The sequence below is a fragment of the Leptodactylus fuscus genome, chromosome 8, assembly GCF_031893055.1.
Source record: "Leptodactylus fuscus isolate aLepFus1 chromosome 8, aLepFus1.hap2, whole genome shotgun sequence".
NCBI lineage: Eukaryota > Metazoa > Chordata > Amphibia > Anura > Leptodactylidae > Leptodactylus > Leptodactylus fuscus.
Window position 1 is genome coordinate 83,418,722 of NC_134272.1, and position 21,111 is coordinate 83,439,832.

The 21,111-nt window shown below is 40.5% G+C and overlaps 1 protein-coding gene across 1 annotated transcript in view; it reads right to left on the reverse strand.

The window, feature by feature from the left end:
* Positions 1–21,111, reverse strand: part of ARHGAP15 (Rho GTPase activating protein 15) — a 381,433-nt gene that overhangs the window by 14,553 nt on the left and 345,769 nt on the right. The window contains exon 13 of the mRNA XM_075284535.1: positions 12,987–13,092. Within this exon, the coding sequence (XP_075140636.1) occupies positions 12,987–13,092 (106 nt within the window). The remainder of the gene's footprint in view (positions 1–12,986; positions 13,093–21,111) is intronic.

The following is a 21,111-nucleotide window of genomic DNA, read 5'->3' on the forward strand; positions in this document are numbered from 1 at the left end:
CATTAGGCCAATCAATGCTGGTTCTGCATCGAACCTTAAACTTCGAACAGCTAGTAGTGTTCGATCGAGTATGAGTATTTCGAATACTGTACTATTCAATCAAACACTACTAGCTCATCTCTAATAGGGAGCAGGCACAGGGATTTCTGTTCAAGTGAATGGGAGAAATTAGTGAAACACGTCTGCTGCATGGCAATACACACTGAGGTCCAGGGATATGGCGCAATCCATGCAGGGAAATCTAGGCATTCTAGGCTGGGGATGGAACGGCTGATCAAATTTATAACCATCTCCAGTCACTGACTGTTCATTTCTTGGGCATTGGACCTCCATATGTGCACCAAAATTATTAAGAGGTTGGAGGCTCTGAATAATTCTGACACATTTTGCACCAACACACAAATGGATTAAGACTGATGCACAAAGCAATTGTCCCCGATGTGTATGTTACGAAGTGACACTCCTACCTTATAGGAGCCTTCTAGACACCGTGGTTAAAACCCCTTTAACTTTTTGAGTCTGTATCATCCATGCAATGATAGTTCACTAGGTTCAACTTCAATATAAAGTAAAATTGCACACATACGCTATTTTAATTTCACAAGTTTTACCAAATGACAAACCCAAGTCTGCTGTATCTGTCTACCCTGTATAAGAGGTATAGCTGTAGGTGATAGTGAGACACATTATTATAAACTATGATTCGAGGCAGAACCTTGCAGAAGAGATTTCCATGATGAAGACATAACCAGAGGTGAGAAAACCAGTTCATAACAAGATGCTTTGTTTCTAATTTTACAATTTTTTTTACAAAATTTTACAAAGTGTCAAAGTGTCATAACCTCGGCTTTCTCAATCACAGACCTCAGTGCCCCACCAAAACTTGCGATGTCACCTAACAGGCTGGAAGTTGATGGACCATGATGGAACCCATAATTGGTGAGGGAAGGGGGGTATCAGTGTGTATCAATTTACTGCACCTCCCCCGGTCCCTTTCTTTTATAATCTGGGAATAATACAAACAATCCGGGTGGAGAACCCGATGGGTGGATGGACAAAATGCCCACCTCAATAGGCAAAGTTCACAGTCACGTTGGATTAGACCCTTTTGATTAACATCACAACGTGTTTCGGGATTCATATCCCTTTAGAAAGTGCATAAAGTATTATTGGATGCCTATTGGATTCCAGAAGGTCTCACCCCAAGGTAGTGAAAACCACTTTGGGTCCAGATCGAAAACAAAACTAGAGAGTGAATCTCATGCCCACTAGATTTATAACCATCTCTATGACCCGTTACTATACACCAGACTTTGAGGATTTTGCTCATATCTTTGTCAGGACTGTCATGCCATGCGGAGAGTTGTAGTCTATCTCTCTGGTTTTGCAAAGAATATTAGACATCATTTTCCGGACTGTGCTAACTTTTCAAGGCAGAATATTCCTAAATGCATAAATCTCTAAGCGCCTTGGACAATCCAGATTCCTGGGTTCCCACGTCTTTCAGTACTAGTATCTGTTCTATCCAACACTCAATCCTCCTAGGGCCTCGCACTGCACAGTCAGGTCACTTTTGTTTGGTCTACATAGAATAAACTTGTTTTCGGAGGCCATTTAGATCATTATTCTTCCTCTAAGCAGCTGCCATTATCCCTGTAGTAGTGAAAGACGTGTATAGCATTTGTGACCCATCCCCTGAGTGACACGTAACCCCCTCTCACTGACTGTCATGACATGTGATTCACTATGCAAAAATATTGAGAATGTTACAAAGTGTAACAAATGATATAATGGATGCAAATATTACACAGCGCTGAGCAGAGGTGTCGAAAGACCCGGTTACGCCATTAGCAAAGAGAAATCCATTCTTCTGTTTCATCAGAGGACCAGAAGAAGGGAAAAACTGACCAAAAAATAACTGACATGAACACAGCTCGATGAACCCCTTTTACTATGACGGGGTTTGTTGGGTGTCCCTTTTTTTATTGAAAAGTCAGGCTTGGAGGACTTCTGATTCCAGCAATTTCTGATGATCAATGAGACAGTCTCCATGGAGTTGTGAATGTAGCCTTACAGTTGTGGCCTCCTTACCCCAACCTAAGACTTATATAGTCTCGGTCACTTCAACAAATTTAGCATAAGTGAGTAGTACAACATGTTGGAATGGAGGATACCTGGGAGTGTAACCAGATGGAGAGGGTATTGAATAGTTGGGGCAGTTTAAGAGGGAAAATCTCTTCCTTGCCACAACAATGTCATATGGTTCTTCGAAACTGGACAACCTAGGAAGTAGGGCTGGGTAAGAGGTCGGGTTCTCCAGTGACGGCCAATGCCTCTGATACAACTGTTTCTTCCAAACCATCATGTTGTACCACTGAAGGTTGATATATTTTATACTAACATCATCCACCTCAATAAAAAGGTCTTCAGTGAAGAGCGAAGGTCTATATCTTTCATCACCGGTGGGTGGCTTTGGTTGATCTACAAGGGTTGGTATATGCTTGGGCAAAGTATTGAATTTATTATGGTGTAGTGCAATGCAGGACTAGAGTTGAGTGATCTGGATCGGGAAAGATCGGATTCCGATGGGCGCTCGAGCAAATTTCACGATCGCGATAGGGATCAGGATCGGATGGAAAATGATAGAAAATCGCATTTTGAAATCTCAAGAACTGCTCAACCCCATCATATGTATAATATACAATTAGGGTTGAGCGATCGGGATTGGGACAGATCGGATCCTGATTGGCACTCAAGCAAATTTCATGATCGCGATAGGGATCAGGATCGGCTGGAAAATGATCGAAAATCGCATTTTGAAATCTCAAGAACTGGTCAACGCTACCATATATATAATATACAATTAAGGTTGAATGATCGGGATTGGGAAAGATCGGATCCCGATCGGCACTCAAGCAAATTTCATAATTGTGATAAGGATCACGATTGGCTGGAAAATGATTGAAAATCGCATTTTGAAATCTCAAGAACTGCTCAACCCTACCATATATATAATATACAATTAGGGTTGAGCGATCGGGATCGGGAAAGATCGGATCCCGATCGGCAATCCAGCAAATTTCACAATGGCTGGAAAATGATCGAAAATCGGATTTTAAAATTAATCCTGAAATCTCAAGATCGGCTCAACCCTATGCAGGACACATCGGAGAAGCCATATTGCCACCATCCCGTTACAGGACACATTTTGCACTGGGGCTCAGAAGATTCAATTTACGCCTCTGAAAGTCATCATGGATAACCACCATGGTTTGTTAATGTTCCCTCTGTATGGAGAGCAGGTTTATGGAATTTGTAGAATCCTCAACCTGAAAAAGTTTGCAAAGCACCACATTAAGTAACAGGAATGAGGCCCCCAGATCATCAGTGATCTCCTACAGGTTCCTTGACAGGTTCCTTTGAATATAATAATGATGAGAATAGATTTTATTCATTTAGCCATTAGTCAGGTGTGAGGCCGACGCGTTTCATTATTATTATTACGCTGCACACCGAGATTTGTATTGACAAAAAAAACCATTAAAATGTACTTTTCTAAATGATAGGAACTAGGTAGGTGGTCTGCACTCCCTCATCATTCCAAGCCAGTAACATCTTGTGTCACAGCCTGAAATAATCATAAACATTTAGGCGCTGCTTATTCTCACTGTGACTTATTAGTGGAAAAATACATCTTCGAGGTAAGTTCTTATTAAATAATTTTTCGTCACTTTAAACATGTGCTGTCCAGAGCCGGCCCTTCTCGAGCAGACACAGGGAACAAACACTTCACATTCACAGATGCTCCTAATTTGGTGCGGTTTGGAGTGTAATTTAGATCAAAAAGATCTATGTAAATGAGTCAGGATTTCTTAATTAGGTGCTTTCAGGGAAAGAAAGGAAAGGGGAAAAAAAAACTTGGACCACATCAGTAGGTGCGGGTGTGGCGCCCACAATATTGGAGCCTTCTACTTTGGGTTAGGTTCAATATTGTTCAGGCAGAGGAGAATTTTTGATTTTTTTTTCAGGCACAATAATAAATCTGCAGATGGTATAGACAGAACGACGCTACTTCAGAAGGATTGCATAAAATGCTGTCTCTTTGGCGAAGGCCTCCAAGTAGGTCACTCTGTTGTGAGTTAGCAGTTTCTTGTATATAACTGCCAGATATTTGTTCCTATTAGAAATGGGGCGCGTTCCAGTCTATGATTCTCTCCTTAAAATTTTCCAAGTGCTATTTGTTTATAAAAAAATTTTTTAAAAAAATTTGCAGATCTTTCTCGGAGCTAGCCAACGGGCTGTCACAGTAGTAATTAGAAAACTAGCAAGTCTAAAAAAAACCCTGTTTTAATTATAACACCGAATAATACATTGTTACGGTTTGAGCAGATGATACCGTTTTACATTCCCTTGTTTGGAAAAAAATTAGGCTTTGGTGGTAATTTTTTTTGGAAAAAAAAATGGAATTTATTTTCTTTAGAATTTTTGGAGATTTATTTACTTTTAGAGCGCCGAAGTCTTGATATGGCCATGTTCACAGCTTGTAATTGTAGAAGAAGGTCTAGAAAGATTTACAGTTCCGGAATTAAATGACGCAATGTAATAATAAAAGAAAAATTGGAAATTAATTGAAAATGAACTTTTTACTTTTTTTTTTATTAGCAATTATCACAGTGAGTAAAGTTTGATTTCTTAAGAGCTTATAACTGATCGGTTTCATATCATTTTAGTTCCAATAGGAAGAAAGATGATGAAATTATTAGAATTATTTTTAATTATTACTTCTACTAAACTAATACTATAACTAATGCAATATTAGTACTACTATTAGTAAAGTTAATGTTGCATTAAACGTAAGATTTATTTTATTCAATATTTTACATTACTTTTTTTAGTTGTTATTAATTCTTAAATATGGAATAATAATAATAATAATAATAATAATAATAATAATAATAATAATTATTATTATTATTATTATTATTATTATTATTATTATTATTATTATTATTATTTTACTTGTAGTTGGTTAGTGGTAGTAAACTATGGGTATTATTAGGATGGTATTTAGCAAGGTGGTAGTTGGAATTTCTTGTGAGGAAATAATAATAATAATAATAATAATAATAATAATATTATTATTATTATTATTATTATTATTATTCAAGAAATTCCAACTACCACCTTGATAAATAGCATCCTAATAATACCCATATTTTACTACCACTAACCAACTACAAGTAAAATAATAATAGTAATAATAATAATTGTAATAATAATATTATTTATTATTATTATTTTTTATTTATTTATTTATTTACAGTTTTATCATTTACCATATTTATTTTTTTATTTTTTCCCTATATTTTCTCATGAATCTTATAGACCAAATATTACTCTAAATAATGTAGGTTCTTATTAAATATCAATATTAATTAAATATTAAGCAGTAATGGAAAACCAGTATATTTTTGTATTTTTTTTTTTTTTTTTTCATTTTTTAATCAATTTTTTAAGGGTCAAAATAAGAAAACAAAACAAACAAAAAAAAAAACCCTTACTTTTAAATACCCCCTATTCTTTGTTTACAGTGCTGCAGCCATAAAATGTCACCCTGACAGGTCACCGTGACAGATAATCATTAGCTGTAACAGGTAACATGTCACCATTTCGGACTTTGTCATGTGCGGGGGACACATCATTTACACTACAGCATGTCGGAGAATCAAGTAAACCATCGACATGGAAGGAAGTAGAATATCGGAATAGTAAGTATCTTTAAAAAATAAAACAAAAAAATTAGCCCTTATCCAGTAGATTTTCAAAAATTTTCAAAATCTGCAAAGCCCATTTAATAACATTATAGCAATATTGTATATGATGTACGACAATATAATTTTCGGGGCAATAGGATGATTAAATGGGACTTTGAAAAACACATCTGCTCTATGTTTCCAGCAAAGAGGATCCGAGTACAGATGAAATGAATCAGAAGAAGAAGAAAAAAAAACAAACATCTTTTTGTGTAAAGATAATAGAACTGGAGGATATGTTACATGCAATCAGCTGACCACGTAGAGGCGAAACTCCGACAACAACTTGCCTGATGAACGAGCCAATGAGCCAGATGCTGCGGTTGGCTGAGTCTTTTTTTCTATGTGTGTTCAAAAGTAGACATCTGGGTTCAGCAATTTTCATTAAAAAAAAAAGAAGATGATAGGGAAGAGTTTTTGCCACCGTCCCCACCAATCTCTTCAACTAATTGTGACGAATGACAAATAGGAGCCTAATGGCAGAAGAAAACCTATAATTTGTTTGGAAAACGACCAATAGATCTTTTTTTTTTTTTCCCCAGAAAGATAACATTAAAGGCGAAAAGCCGAGAGAATTTATCCCGTCACAGTATCAAACCAATGTTTCAGCTCTGCGGGGGTAAAGTATCAAAAATATTGGAATCTTAGAATCTTGGCGGTTCTAATAATGCAAGGGTGCGATCGACACTTACTGCATTGACTATACAGTGGCAAGAAATTCAGCTTCAATTTTTAAGTGGAATTTTTTATTTTATAAAATAAAAGCAGTCGTCCAGGTAATCCCACTTTTTCTTAAGCAAACCTCTTAAGATTTGTTTGCAAAGATGATTCGTCTCAGAATTTATTTGGTCCGAACTGGAAGAGCTAAGGTTATACTTTGGGGTTTTTTCAGGTCCCAAGGTAACAAAACTTAAAGTCAAAACTTTGATGTCATCAACCCAGGTCAACTCTGATGTGACGTTTTTGTTTGGGCCTCAGTGGTTAAGTGGGAGTGTCTGCATGATGGATCAGTGGTTACCATTGTTGTCTTGGACTCAAATTCGACCAAGGACATCAAGGAGCTTTTAGGTTGCATAGATTCCCTTTGGGTACCCTGCTTAACTTGCACAAAAATGTACCGATAGGTAAAAAACTCCACAATGCATCCTGCACTTTGAGTCCCTGTGTTATTTCGAATTCAATTTTCTTTAATGTAGATTGTGAGCCCCATATAGGGATCACAATGTAATTTTTTTTCTCCCTATCAGTATGTCTTTGTAGAATGGGAGGAAATCCATGCAAACACGGGGAGAACATACAAACGCCTTGCAGATGTTGTTCCTGGTGGGATTCAAACCCAGGACTCCAGCGCTGCAGTGCTAACCACTGAACCACCATGTTGCCCCCGAGTTCCTGTGTTATTGTAATGTCAACATTCCCTGCTCAAGCCCAATCACGGGCCTTATTTGAGACCTGGGGCTGATAATTTTAGAGAAAGAAAGACACTAAAAAAATTATGCACACTCCCCCCTATTATTATACTTTGGGACCTCAGCATATACTAATGATTTAGGAGCAACACTGTGGCTCAGTGGTTAGCACTGCAGCCTTGTAGCACTGGAGTCCTGGGTTGAAATCCCACCAGGAACAACATCTGCAAGGAGTTTGTATGTTCTCCCCGTGTTTGTATGGATTTCCTCTCATTCTACAAAGACATACTTATAGGAAAATAAACGTACATTGTGCTTGCTGTATGGGGATCACAATCTACATAAAAAAAAATGGGTATACTAATGATTTGTGAAATATCCGGATCAATTAAATCCAAACTATTTGAAAAATTCCTAAAGAACCCAATTCAATCCAAACTAGTTTGCTCATCTCTGATTCCATCTATGACCCTAGAATAAGTCTGCAGGACTGTCAGTGGGAAAGCGCACCTATGACCGATTAAAGAGAATCTGACCACACAGTGTTTGTTTGTCTTTTAACGTGGAAACACATAGAACTCTACAGGAGCTGTAAACAGGAAACTTTGTTTCAATTTTTCACTTTAAATGAAAATAAATACATTTTCTGCGTCCCTTTAAATTGACTAAATCCTTCTTAATGGTCCCAGTCTACCGCTCACAGGTAATCTTGGCGCGTTCTATATTTAATACTACATGATAACCACATTGAGAGAGGTGAGATGTAACCTGCTCATAATAAATCGTACCATAAAGCTGCAGGTTGACACGAAACCCATCTCGTGTATAAATAGCACATATTTCTCTCTGAAAATCAAGGCAGTGACATTTTGTGCAACACTTTAATTCCTGTCTTGCAAACAGAGGAGCCCAAATCCCTTCAGGTAATGTTACTTTCGATAAGTAATGTCACAGCGTGACTTCACATGTTAGCAGCCCGGCGATAGAGTGTTTTATAAAGCGTTCTAATCAGCTTGAAAACGCTCTATTTACAGACACCGAAATCATATTTACCTGCACTGGAGGTAATAGTAAAAATAGCACATTATCAGGCGAGGTGCGAAGCGATGTGTGCGGCCCCGAGATGTTTATTTATCCTCAATTAATGTGACAGTACTATTAGCTTATCTCACTATCGATAACATGAATATTTCATTCGTGCCATATGTATTTCTGCAGAGTTTACATTGCAAAAAATTGCAACAAAACTGAAACATTTTCCTGCCATCCTTTAATGTTATGCAAGGAACTACTGGGATCCTTAGGATATGACAATGCCGGGAAATAAAGGAACTGTCCTGCCATATAACATTTAAACCAAAAATGTAATAGAGTTAGTCATCTCAAAAATGTTCATTTTATCAATCCCCAGTAGCTCCCTATTGGATTATTTGCAGAATTCCATTGAGGGTTGCGAGTATTTACTAAAACAGATATCTCAGGAGAGAAGACGGATCCTCTTATATTAGAGTAATGGGGGTAGGAAGGACTTTGTAAGCACTTATAGTGGCCAACCCTGGAGGAAGCAAAACTTGAAGGGTCATGTGAAAAAATTAAAATGTAATTCTCCCAGCATCTTTTTTCTCAATGGTTAAACAGACTTTTTGTAAGTTTATTTGGTCTGCTAAACCCCCTCGCATTGCTCGGAATACTCTGTCTCGGCCCAAGAAGAGAGGAGGCCTGGCGGTGCCTGACTGCTCTAAGTATTACCTTGCGGCAGTCGCTACGCGTATTCTTGACTGGCACCATTCGTCCCGCTCTAAGCTCTGGGTTGCCTTAGAAGAGTCTTTGAGCCCTATACCGCTCACGGCGCTCCCTTGGCTCCACAGGAAATTTTGGACGGACTGTAAGCCCTATTTGCTCCCGTTCGTAGCGAGTCAGACTATGGGTGTGTGTCGAATCTATAGTGGTATGCGTTTGCTCTTTCAGAATGACGGCCCTCTGACTCCAGTCTCGGGCAACCCCGACTTTCCAGCGGCGTTTACTTCCTCCTTTCTGGGTCGCCTCCCTGTCCATCCTCTTCTCCGGTTCACACATGTTTCCTCTGCCTCTACTCTCCTTCCCCGTTCGGAGTTGTTGGCTTTAGCCCCCAGGCCAGACTCAGTAACTGCCCATTGGCATTGTTCCCAACTATCCCATTTTTATTTGTCCTTGAAGCGGTCGCAGGATATTCACAGACCGCTTCTGCCTTTAGAACGCCTTTGCCTCTCTGCTTCTCGACCGGGACATACGGTTTTTCTTCTGTACAATTTTCTGTTAGAGGGTTCGGAGAGTGGCTTACCACCATTCGTGGGGGGTTGGGAGAGGGAGTTGGGGGTGGTGTTCCCGCCGGGTGTGTGGTCGTCAGCCTTTGAAATGTGTCATAAGTTCTCCATTTCCTGCAAGGCTCAGGAGACAAATTATAAAATCCTCTCTAGGTGGTACAGGGTCCCTACTCTGCTCCACGCCATCTTTCCGACCACCTCTGATAGGTGTTGGAGATGTCTCACCGATCGAGGCACGATGGCTCACATCTGGTGGGGATGTCCCCTTCTCCGCCCTTTCTGGGATAGTGTGAGAGGGGTTATTTTTCAGGTGACAGGTGTTGCTTTAGAAGATGATCCGGCCCCTCTGCTCCTTTCTCTTTTCTCTCGTAAATTCCGGAAACCTATTCGCAAGCTTTTGGGGTTTATGTTGGTAGCTGCACGCTCGGTCATCCCGAGACTGTGGAAGTCCCAGTCCCCCCCCACGCTCCTTTCCTGGCTTAAGGAGTTCCTACATATCCGTACAATGGAGGACATGCTGGCGATGCTTCGCCCTGATGTCCGACTTCACCATCAGACCTGGCTACTGTGGAACATGTTCTATTATTCTGCTGACTTTCGTGCTCTTTTCCCTTCCTCGCCTGTATGATGCCTGCCTATTTCTGGTACTCTTTCTTGTCAATTACCTTTCTGGTGCTCGCATAACCTCAGTTAGTACTTTAGTGTTGCAGATTGTTGTTTCTTCTGTTATGCTTTTACAACACATTATGGTTCTTGTTGCATTTTTCTTCTTTATTTCTCTAATTATCTGCAATGCATTGTTCATTGTAACTCTGCTGCGTCAGAGTCTGCCTCCCCTTCCCCCTGTTTCCCTTTCCTGACCCCTTTTTTCCCCTGTTCTTTCCCATTGTTTCCCTGATCTTCCCCTGCCTTTCCTCTCCCCCTCTCCCCTTTTGTTAAACCCTTGGAAAAACCTTAATAAAAATTTAATGTTGAAAAAAAAATAAATTAAAATGTAGCAAATGTTCTCTACAAAAAAATGAACCCATACAATCCCCTGCCGGCCCAGCACAAACGCTCTGGTATATGGTCGCAGTCCTTATTTATAGTACCAATAAGTGACATGACATGCCGACACACATCTGTACAGGCAATAAATGGCCACCACTCACATGATGCACTTACTGATATTAATCTCTAGGACTTGTCAATGGCCCCAGATCATAGGTGGACCACTCCATGGATGGATAGATAGATAGATAGATAGATAGATAGATAGATAGATAGGAGATAGATAGATAGATAGATAGATAGATAGATAGATAAATAGATAGATTGATAGATAGATAGATAGATAGATAGATAGATAGATAGATAGATACATAGATAGATAGGAGATAGATAGATAGATAGATAGATAGATAGATAGATAGATAGATAGATAGATAGGAGATAGATAGACACAGATAGATATTTAGATGGAAAGACAGATATCAGAAAGATAGAGATATGAGATGGATGCATGGATGGATAGATAGATAGATAGATAGATAGGAGATAGATAGATAGATAGATAGATAGATAGATAGATAAGGTAGATAGATAGATAGATAGATAGATAATAGATAGATGATAGATAGATAGATAGATAGATAGATAGATAGATAGATAGATAATAGATAGATAGAGTACTAGGCCTCCATATAATAAATCCTATATACTCATGACATAATTGATGTTAGCAATGTGACCATATAATCCATATTTTGAGTCTGATAAATCTCTAACCTAATTATTACAGATATACATATGTTGTATAATCAGGGTTCGGATATTTTCTGTATTGACAGGAAATGGAAATTGAATTATGTACTTAATGAGACAGAAATAATTAGTAACAAACATAGAGGTAGACGTGTAGCAGAGCCCGGTCTGTCAATGCAGGAGAGCTGATTATATCGGGACATGATCATCTGAAGGTAAATCAGTCCAAGAGAATAAAGTGATTTTGGGCACAAAGTTTATCAGTGTCAGTCTGCAGCAGGCACAGCCACTGTAATGTTTGGCATTAGTAAGCAAAATTGTAGCTTTTTTTTTTTTTTAACTTGTGACAAAGTTTTGGTACCTAAACTCCCTTGTCTAGGCAGACTGGCCTGTTGAAGTCCGTCTTGGCACTCCTGACTTATGACTGAAGTGGGCCGTGACTTCTTAAATGTTCAGCTCTTACTTATGTCGCCTTGGACAGACAAACTTCAGGTTAGTTTGGGACAACTAAACACCGTTTCTTTACAGATACTTTACATTACTTTGGCATAGTCTTTGCATCGAATAAAACAACGCCAGTCAGCAGCCGCTACAACCATGGTTTTTGGAGTCTGCGAGAAGATTTGTTCCTAGGCTCTTTTTTCACCTTGGGGCTGATGAGGTCTCTCCTGGTGCTAAGAACCCAGGCCATAGCCCCTCTCCTATCTAAACCCCTGGTTGTGTGTCAGAATTTGACTTATGGGTAAAGAACGATATCTGCTTGGAGTTTGTATGTTTGTGCGGGTTTCTTCCAGGTATTCCGGTTTCTTCCACGCCAAAGACATATTGATAGGTAAATTGGCTCCCCGTACAAACAATTGACCCTTGTGGGTGTTGGGGATGAGCACTTGTATGGCAGTGCCCTGCACTTTGAGTTTACCTGAGAAAAGTGCAAACATTTGTCATTATTTACTTCCTCTAGGGTTTTTAGGTACCGTACCTAGGAGGTTCTGGGCTGGTTCCAATCCCAGCCCAAGTGAATGGAACCAACACCCTGAACCGAGTCACTCTACTTCCACCCGCCTCTCCTATGTTCACATGTAGCTACCAATGCAAGAGGATCGGCATCGCTACATTGTGTCAGTCCTCATAACAATGGTAACTACCAACGAACATGGCAGAGGAGGGTTTGTATGCCAGGATCATGTGATCCAATATCCGGAACCCCCAATATGGCACCTAAAAACATGCAGGAAGTAAGTGAACAGAGATTCCCTGGAGAACCCCTTGAACCACTTCTGCTTTCCAACATCTCATTACGTAGAAGATATTGGCTTGATCGGAAAAACCTTGGGCTGGTGTAAACTCTTGCGGTTGTGCGGAAGAATTTTTGCAAATTTTAACCCATCGTAGGCCCCCCGACAAGCTATGAAGGGTTAAAGATATTTTGGCGGAACAAAAATCATTACTGGAATCATGTGTTGATTTTTTCATTTCCCTTCAAAATGGCCCACAGCAGGGATCAATTAGAGTGTGGCCCTGTGAGGTAATGGAGCCGAGCCACACTTTGATTGGAACCTGCTGCTGTTTATAGACTGGGTAGTAGAGCGATCGATAGATGCCGAGGAGACGTTTTGGTATGTGAGTGCGATGCTCCCTGGAGTATACTTTAGAAATTTGTCATGGGCCAGTTAGTTAAGACACCAAACAACAGAGTAGACTTAAATATACCAACTCACTTTCTGAGGTGCTCAAAAAGAGCTTTCATCGTGTCGCGGTTACATGGCGGCAGCAGGATCACAAGGGCCCTCAGTGTTTTAAGTTGCCGGTTGCTTTCTGGAATTTCTGTCGATGACATAAGAAGGGAAGGGTAAGAAGAAATCAAAGGGGTTATTAAAGGAGTCAAGAAACAAAAACAGCAACAAAAACTTTCAATAACTCTTCGCTCTACAAATGGTTTGACACAGACATGAATGGAAAGATTGGCTGTACAGGAGTTTAGGAAAGCTGGGCAACATCACGGAACGTTTAACTGATTGGAGATACTAAGTTGTAGAAAGTATCAAAGGGGCTTCTTCTTTATGGCCACAAGCTAAGGGAAAAGTGTCAGATCGCCGAGTGTCCGACCAATGGGTCCCCCATAGATCAAGAGAACGGGGATCGAAAGTCCTCTTTGTGAATGGAACACCAGAGCAATTGCATGACTGGGGCTTCAGGCGCTACCAAAAATTGCAACCTCGATAGCCCCATGGTACCCCGATCATACAGGAGCACTGATGGACCATTCACAAGGCATGGATGACTAAAGGTCCTCAATTCTCCTAATTGTTGAGAACCTCGTAGTCAGACCAACCAATGATATGACTGGTGATCCCATTGATCTGTGGATAGGGAATAAGTGTCCTAAATTGGACAACCCCTTTAATGTAACATATGGTTTACATTAGCACCCATAGCCTTTGTATCTACCTGCTTCACATTATTCCCACAGAGATCGTGTTGACTTGTTAGGGTTGAAACATCACGTGTATATTGGGTTTCTAATTAAAACTAGAGATGAGCAACGCAGCTTGTAACGAAAGGGTTTGTTACAAATTTCTCAAAAATTTTGGATGTGGCCGAAGCTCAGATATTTGTGGATCACAAACCACAAATCATTATAATGTGAGGTCTCTTCAGACCCCAAAATATAATAATCAGAGGACTTCAAGGTCACCATTGAGATCTGTGATTGGGTCTCATCATGGAGGTGGTGACCTCATGTTGCATTGGGGAAGGTCCATGGAGGCGTGGGGCCATAGGATGCCCATTGCAGTACCTGTGACCACATATCTCCAATGTCGTCCATCAGGCATCCTTTGTATGGTCGTGGGGGTGTATGGAGCCCTAATATAACCCATTCATCAGGTGCTTTATGGTGGTGATGGTAATAATCCCTGATTGTCTGTAATACAGTAAAGTACCAAAGAACCATATGGGGCTCATAGAAACCGAGCAAGGAGCTATAGAAACTTCATGTGACGCCATATGGGGTCGGTGTACATAACTGCTGTGTGCATGGGGCCTAATTGTGTGACTACACAGAATAGATGGTTATTTCAGCTCTGCTACATCTGTACAATTACTGCTGATTATGTCTATAGGGAATAATGCAGCTTTCTATGGCGCACTAATACATGCACAAGATACACATCAGCATTGCCTGCAGCAGGAAAAATACTGCGCAATAAGAATGCTTCCAGAAATAGAAGGGTTAATAGTTTACTTTTGTCAATGAACAAAAGGGAAATAAAAATCCCATCAATATTTGGGGTGACCTTTGCCCTTTGGAGGAGGAGTCCTGGAAGGGATGATCCGGCCCCCACAGATACAGCCCTGATCTCATCATCCAGTCTGTCTGGGATGACATGAAGAGACAGATAGATTGGAGAAAGCCTATCCATAGAAGATCTGTGCTTAGTTCTCCAAGATGGCGGCGGGAACAACCTCCCTGCCCAGAGTTCCCACAAAAAGTGTCTGTCTTTGGAGGGCCCAGCTTGGCAATGAATTGCATGGATGGTCTATTAGTGTCAATGGCCAACATGTAATTCTTACTTTGCCCTGTGGAGGTGCTCTAGGGAAATTGAACACTTCCTGCCAGGTTATAGCTAGGGATGTAGTTACTCTGATTATTAAATAAATGTAGATGGAGAACCCCTTTAGGGAACTGATTTAGGGGAAGTTTAGATGACCTTTTAGTTGGGTGTCAGTGTGGAATATCAGAGTTACCCCTGATCTAAAGCTACACTCACATGACAGTGAATATCCGCAGTATGATGGACCCTGAACAGCTGCATTAAATCCAGCTCATGTGAATGGTGTTAGATATGCATGCAAATGTATAAGGGATCGGTGATGCCCCATGGATGCAAAATGGCTGTAAAAATGTCCATTGCAGTTATGGTAGTGAGACTGGGGCAATTCCAAACACTGGGCCCCCTACCAAATTCAAGAACGGGAGTCCCATTCACCCATCTGAAAAGAGCAACAGGTTGAGCATGTGTGGCACTCCAGGGCTTAGGATAGGTCATGAGTTGAGAAATGGCAAGGTTTCGACACCCGGGTGGACAGTGATACTCCGTGAATGTTGCTCCTGCTTCGTAGGCCATGTACTTTAAAAGTAGTGGATAGGTTGAAGAACTTAGTTATTCCTTATCAACTTTTGGTAACCAGAATACCCCCTTAAATATGTTTGAGATACGGCAACACTATAATAAATTACCATTGCTGGGACCCCCATACAATACATGAGTCACTTGGAAGCACCCAAGCCCTTCTATACCCGCCCGATATACTACTGAGCGCACACATTATACATATCTTTTATTACTTTAGAAAAATCCTTTGGTTTGCTAAGAAAAAAGTGTGGAACGTCTTGGTTTTGCAGAGAAAGTCCCTCTTGCTGAACATAAAATGATTTATCACAGGCTCACAGCTGGAATTTACTCAGTCACTTAATAGGACATTAAGAGCAGCAATTAAGCCGAACTCCCCAAACAGAAACAACATCACTTGCTTGAGTTTGCTCTTCACATGTCCTTGTGTCTATATTTACTGCACCAAAACCGAAGCCATTGCCAGAACCTCGCCAGATATTCTCCACCGCGGACAATCTGATGCATCGTGCACCGTCCGCAGAACAGCCAGGGATTGCCGGTTAACCATTAAACAAGACACCTTCCATGTTGGCACTGGCACAGTATAAATCATTCTCCAAGAACCCACTGTGCGACTTGTCTGCCAGAACCTGCGTGCAACAATGACTTCATAAATCTGATAACATTTTTAATGTGCCGTAAAATCACCCCTCAGGCAGGAGGTTTCACACCTGGGGACGTACCTATCCATAGGAATACAGTCTGGAAACATATGCTACAGAGGTGTATGTGCTTTGTCTTTTTATTATTTCCTGTCTAAATACCGTGTGAAAAAAAATGTAATAAATGGATTCTGTGAGGTATAGATAATAATAAGTTACAGTTTACACACAGAATTATTCCATAAACTATATTACTTATCCTGTATTATACTCCAGAGCTGCGCTCACTATTCTGCTGGTGCAGTCACTGTGTACATACATTACATTACTTATCCTGTATTATACTCCAGAGCTGCGCTCACTATTCTGCTGGTACAGTCACTGTGTACATACATTACATTACTTACCCTGTATTATACTCCAGAGCTGTGCTCACTATTCTGCTGGTACAGTCACTGTGTACATACATTACATTACTTATCCTGTATTATACTCCAGAGCTGCGCTCACTATTCTGCTGGTGCAGTCACTGTGTACATACATTACATTACTTATCCTGTATTATACTCCAGAGCTGCGCTCACTATTCTGCTGGTGCAGTCACTGTGTACACACATTACATTACTTATCCTGTATTATACTCCAGAGCTGCGCTCACTATTCTGCTGGTGCAGTCACTGTGTACACACATTACATTACTTATCCTGTATTATACTCCAGAGCTGCGCTCACTATTCTGCTGATGCAGTCACTGTGTACATACATTACATTACTTATCCTGTATTATACTCCAGAGCTGCGCTCACTATTCTGCTGGTACAGTCACTGTGTACATATATTACATTACTTATCCTGTATTATACTCCAGAGCTGCGCTCACTATTCTCCTGGTGCAGTCACTGTGTACATACATTACATTACTTATCCTGTATTATACTCCAGAGCTGCGCTCACTATTCTGCTGGTGCAGTCACTGTGTACATACATTACATTACTTATCCTGTATTATACCCCAGAGCTGCGCTCACTATTCTGCTGGTGCAGTCACTGTGTACATACATTACATTACTTATCCTGTATTATACTCCAGAGCTGCGCTCACTATTCTGCTGGTATAGTCACTGTGTACATACATTACAGTACTTATCCTGTATTATACTCCAGAGCTGCACTCACTATTCTGCTGGTGCAGTCACTGTGTACATACATTACATTACTTATCCTGTATTATACTCCAGAGCTGCGCTCACTATTCTGCTGGTGCAGTCACTCTGTACATACATTACATTACTTATCCTGTATTATACTCCAGAGCTGCGCTCACTATTCTGCTGGTGCAGTCACTGTGTACATACATTACATTACTTATCCTGTATTATACTCCAGAGCTGCACTCACTATTCTGCTGGTGCAGTCACTGTGTACATACATTACATTACTTATCCTGTATTATACTCCAGAGCTGCGCTCACTATTCTGCTGGTGCAGTCACTCTGTACATACATTCCATTATCCTTCTCATGTTGATTGAAGGGACAGTATATTACTTTGGAGGTTTATTACTGATTGAGCTTGAGACGTGACAACGCTGATTCTAAACCAAATATATGTCCAGAGCAGTTGTCACCCCCTCCCCCCCCCGCTCTCTCCAAGCCACTGTTTGCTTATATAATGTACAGTATCCCCAGAGAATCTGGAATATTTGCTCTATCCTAAGGCATAATGGTAAGATGGGGATTTATTTGACAGCAGGTTCCCTTTAAGCAGTTTCCTGATGTTACACAGGTCTGGCACTATGAATGACATCCACAGATCTCGCTGAATGTTACCAGATTACTTGGGATGTGTTGTGCGTTTCGGGGCCACGTGCAGGGCGATACTACTGACTGTGTGTCTATCATTTGATCTATATGATGCTCCACATTCATTATTTCTTTCCACTCTATAATCTGTATTAATTAGACATTAAAATAAGTCATGCAAAGGAAATTCCCGGGACTCTGTTTGTGTCTGTTATGTCACTGACTACCCGCAGATCTGTCACTGATACGCAATGCACGAGGGAGCAGAGACAGGAGAGATAGTAACAAACACAGGCACAATACAAAAAGTATTTTGGAGGGTATATTGGAGGGCTTTCCCTTTAAAGAGCACGTGGTCAGAAAATCACCCCATCTTGTAGACCAATTTTTTATGTTAAACATAATTTTTTTAATTTTTTTTTGAATGATATTAATTTAAATTAACTCTGGCCACCAAGCCTAATAATAGATTGGCACTTGCCAATCTGTAGGGGTTGTCTTTGCAGCAGTCAACTCATTTACATCACAGACGGGATTATAATAGTGGATAACATCTCTATAGATAACACAACTGAACCATCATTACATCACTACTGACAATAGATGATGTCACAGCTCATCTCCTCCCCCTCAAGAGCTTGTCTAGAAAACTCTCCCATAGACCTCAATGAGTTGACTCCAGCCTGTTGCTGTCTATGGCCATGAGACTGTTCTAAAGCATAAAACCAAATGATGTTAACTAAGCACAGTAGAAGCTCAGGCAAGATGGCCGCCCCCATAATCATGTATAGAAAATAGAGTATGATACTGTCAGGGCTCCCAGAAACCTATCTATAAAACATAGTGTATAACACTGTCAGGGCTCCTAGGAACGTTTCTATAATACATATTGTATAACACTGTCAGGGCTTCTAGGAACCTATCTATAATACATAATGTATAACACTGTCAGGGCTCCTAGGAACCTTTCTATAATACATAGTGTATGACTCTGTCGTGGCTCCTAGGAACCTTTCTATAATACATAGTGTATGACTCTGTCAGGGTTCCTAGGAACCTATCTATAAAACATAGTGTATGACACTGTCAGGGCTCCTAGGAACCTATCTATAAAACATAGTGTATAACACTGTCAGGACTCCTAGGAACCTATCTATAAAACATAGTGTAGAACACTGTCAGGGCTCCTAGGGACCTATCTATAATACATAGTGTATGACACTGTCAGGGCTCCTAGGAACCTATCTATAATACATAGTGTATAACACTGTCAGGGCTCCTAGGAACCTATCTATAAAACATAGTGTATAACACTGTCAGGGCTCCTAGGAACCTATCTATAATACATAGTGTATGACACTGTCAGGGCTCCTAGGAACCTATCTATAAAACATAGTGTATAACACTGTCAGGGCTCCTAGGAACCTATCTATAATACATAGTGTATGACACTGTCAGGGCTCCTAGGAACCTATCTATAATACATAGTGTATGACACTGTCAGGGCTCCTAGGAACCTATCTATAATACATAGTGTATGACACTGTCAGGGCTCCTAGGAACCTATCTATAAAACATAGTGTATAACACTGTCAGGGCTCCTAGGAACCTATCTATAATACATAGTGTATGACACTGTCAGGGCTCCTAGGAACCCATCTATAAAACATAGTGTATGACACTGTCAGGGCTCCTAGGAACCTATCTATAAAACATAGTGTATGATACTGTCAGGGCTCCTAGGAACCTATCTATAATACATAGTGTATGACACTGTCAGGGCTCCTAGGAACCTATCTATAAAACATAGTGTATGATACTGTCAGGGCTCCTAGGAACCTATCTATAATACATAGTGTATGACACTGTCAGGGCTCCTAGGAACCTATCTATAAAACATAGTGTATGATACTGTCAGGGCTCCTAGGAACCTATCTATAATACATAGTGTAGGACACTCTCAGGGCTCCTAGGAACCCATCTATAAAACATAGTGTATGATACTGTCAGGGCTCCTAGGAACCTATCTATAAAACATAGTGTATGACACTGTCAGGGCTCCTAGGAACCTATCTATAAAACATAGTGTATGACACTGTCAGGGCTTCAAGGAACTTATCTATAAAACAAATTTTACAGTGATTGTTGATTTCCTTTAAGTAGCCCATCACAAAATGCTTCCCTTGTGTCTGTATGAGAGTCTTCCAGCCTACTTGTACATTAGAAGACAGTCAAGCCTCTTTCATGGATGGCAGGACCACTTATTCTGGTGGTGCAGTCACAGAGAGTACATATACATAAGTCTATCCCTGGCTCACCTAATAGAATGCCTCATATTGACTCAATTCAGCAATAAGTTGTGGTCTTGACTTCTGGGCCGCTATCTGTCACTAGAGTGAATAGGCTACTAGGACCACCAAAGGATCCTCTGATAGGCCCATTCTCTAACACAATAATGGCCCCAGTAGAAGACAACCACATTTCAAGGGCACCATGGTGTATTTCCTAGGGGTTGTCAGGATCATTTTATGAACCTCATCCTAACACTGATTTGATGGGACCAGACACTCCCTATCTAGACTACAAATTGTTGGAGGTCCCGTTCAATCCCATCTTCTGAGGTGTCTCCATCATGTCTTTGGAGGTGCCCCAATGACTGGTGCTCGGTTATCATCGCTCTGTGGTTTATTTCTAATCTATTGTAAAACAAGAAAAGAATGGGAAAAAAGAAAAAAAAACTGCGCCGGTCAACTTGTGGCAGCTTTAGTCAGCAGTCCTGAGCCAGCGATGATAAACACCTCCACCGGCCCTGGCATTTATCAGTACTGCAATATTATTACCACATACAGTCACAGCTTGGCTACCGTTATCATTGAAGAAAGGCCCAGCTAATCTTAATGGTTTGTAAAGCCGTTACCTGCGTCGGTCTGACATTTATCATGATCACTTTACCTCATAGGCCTAACACACAAAAGGTCTTTTATCTGCAAGGGACATCACTATGAATTATTATTTGCAGCTAGGTAGAAAATTGTGTGTTGCAGATACCTTTTCTCATTATAAATCACGCAGTCACATTCCGCCATTCGGCGACATAAAGCTGCTGAGCTCGGGCTTTTTTGCCACACTTTGCTCTTTTAAGCCTGGAGAAAATATTGCGAACTGATGCACTAAAAAGTGTAATATGATTTCCCCCCGTTTTCGTGTTATATACCTTTACCGTCCTGTACTACAACACTTTACGAGGTTCTTCTGCCTCCCCGA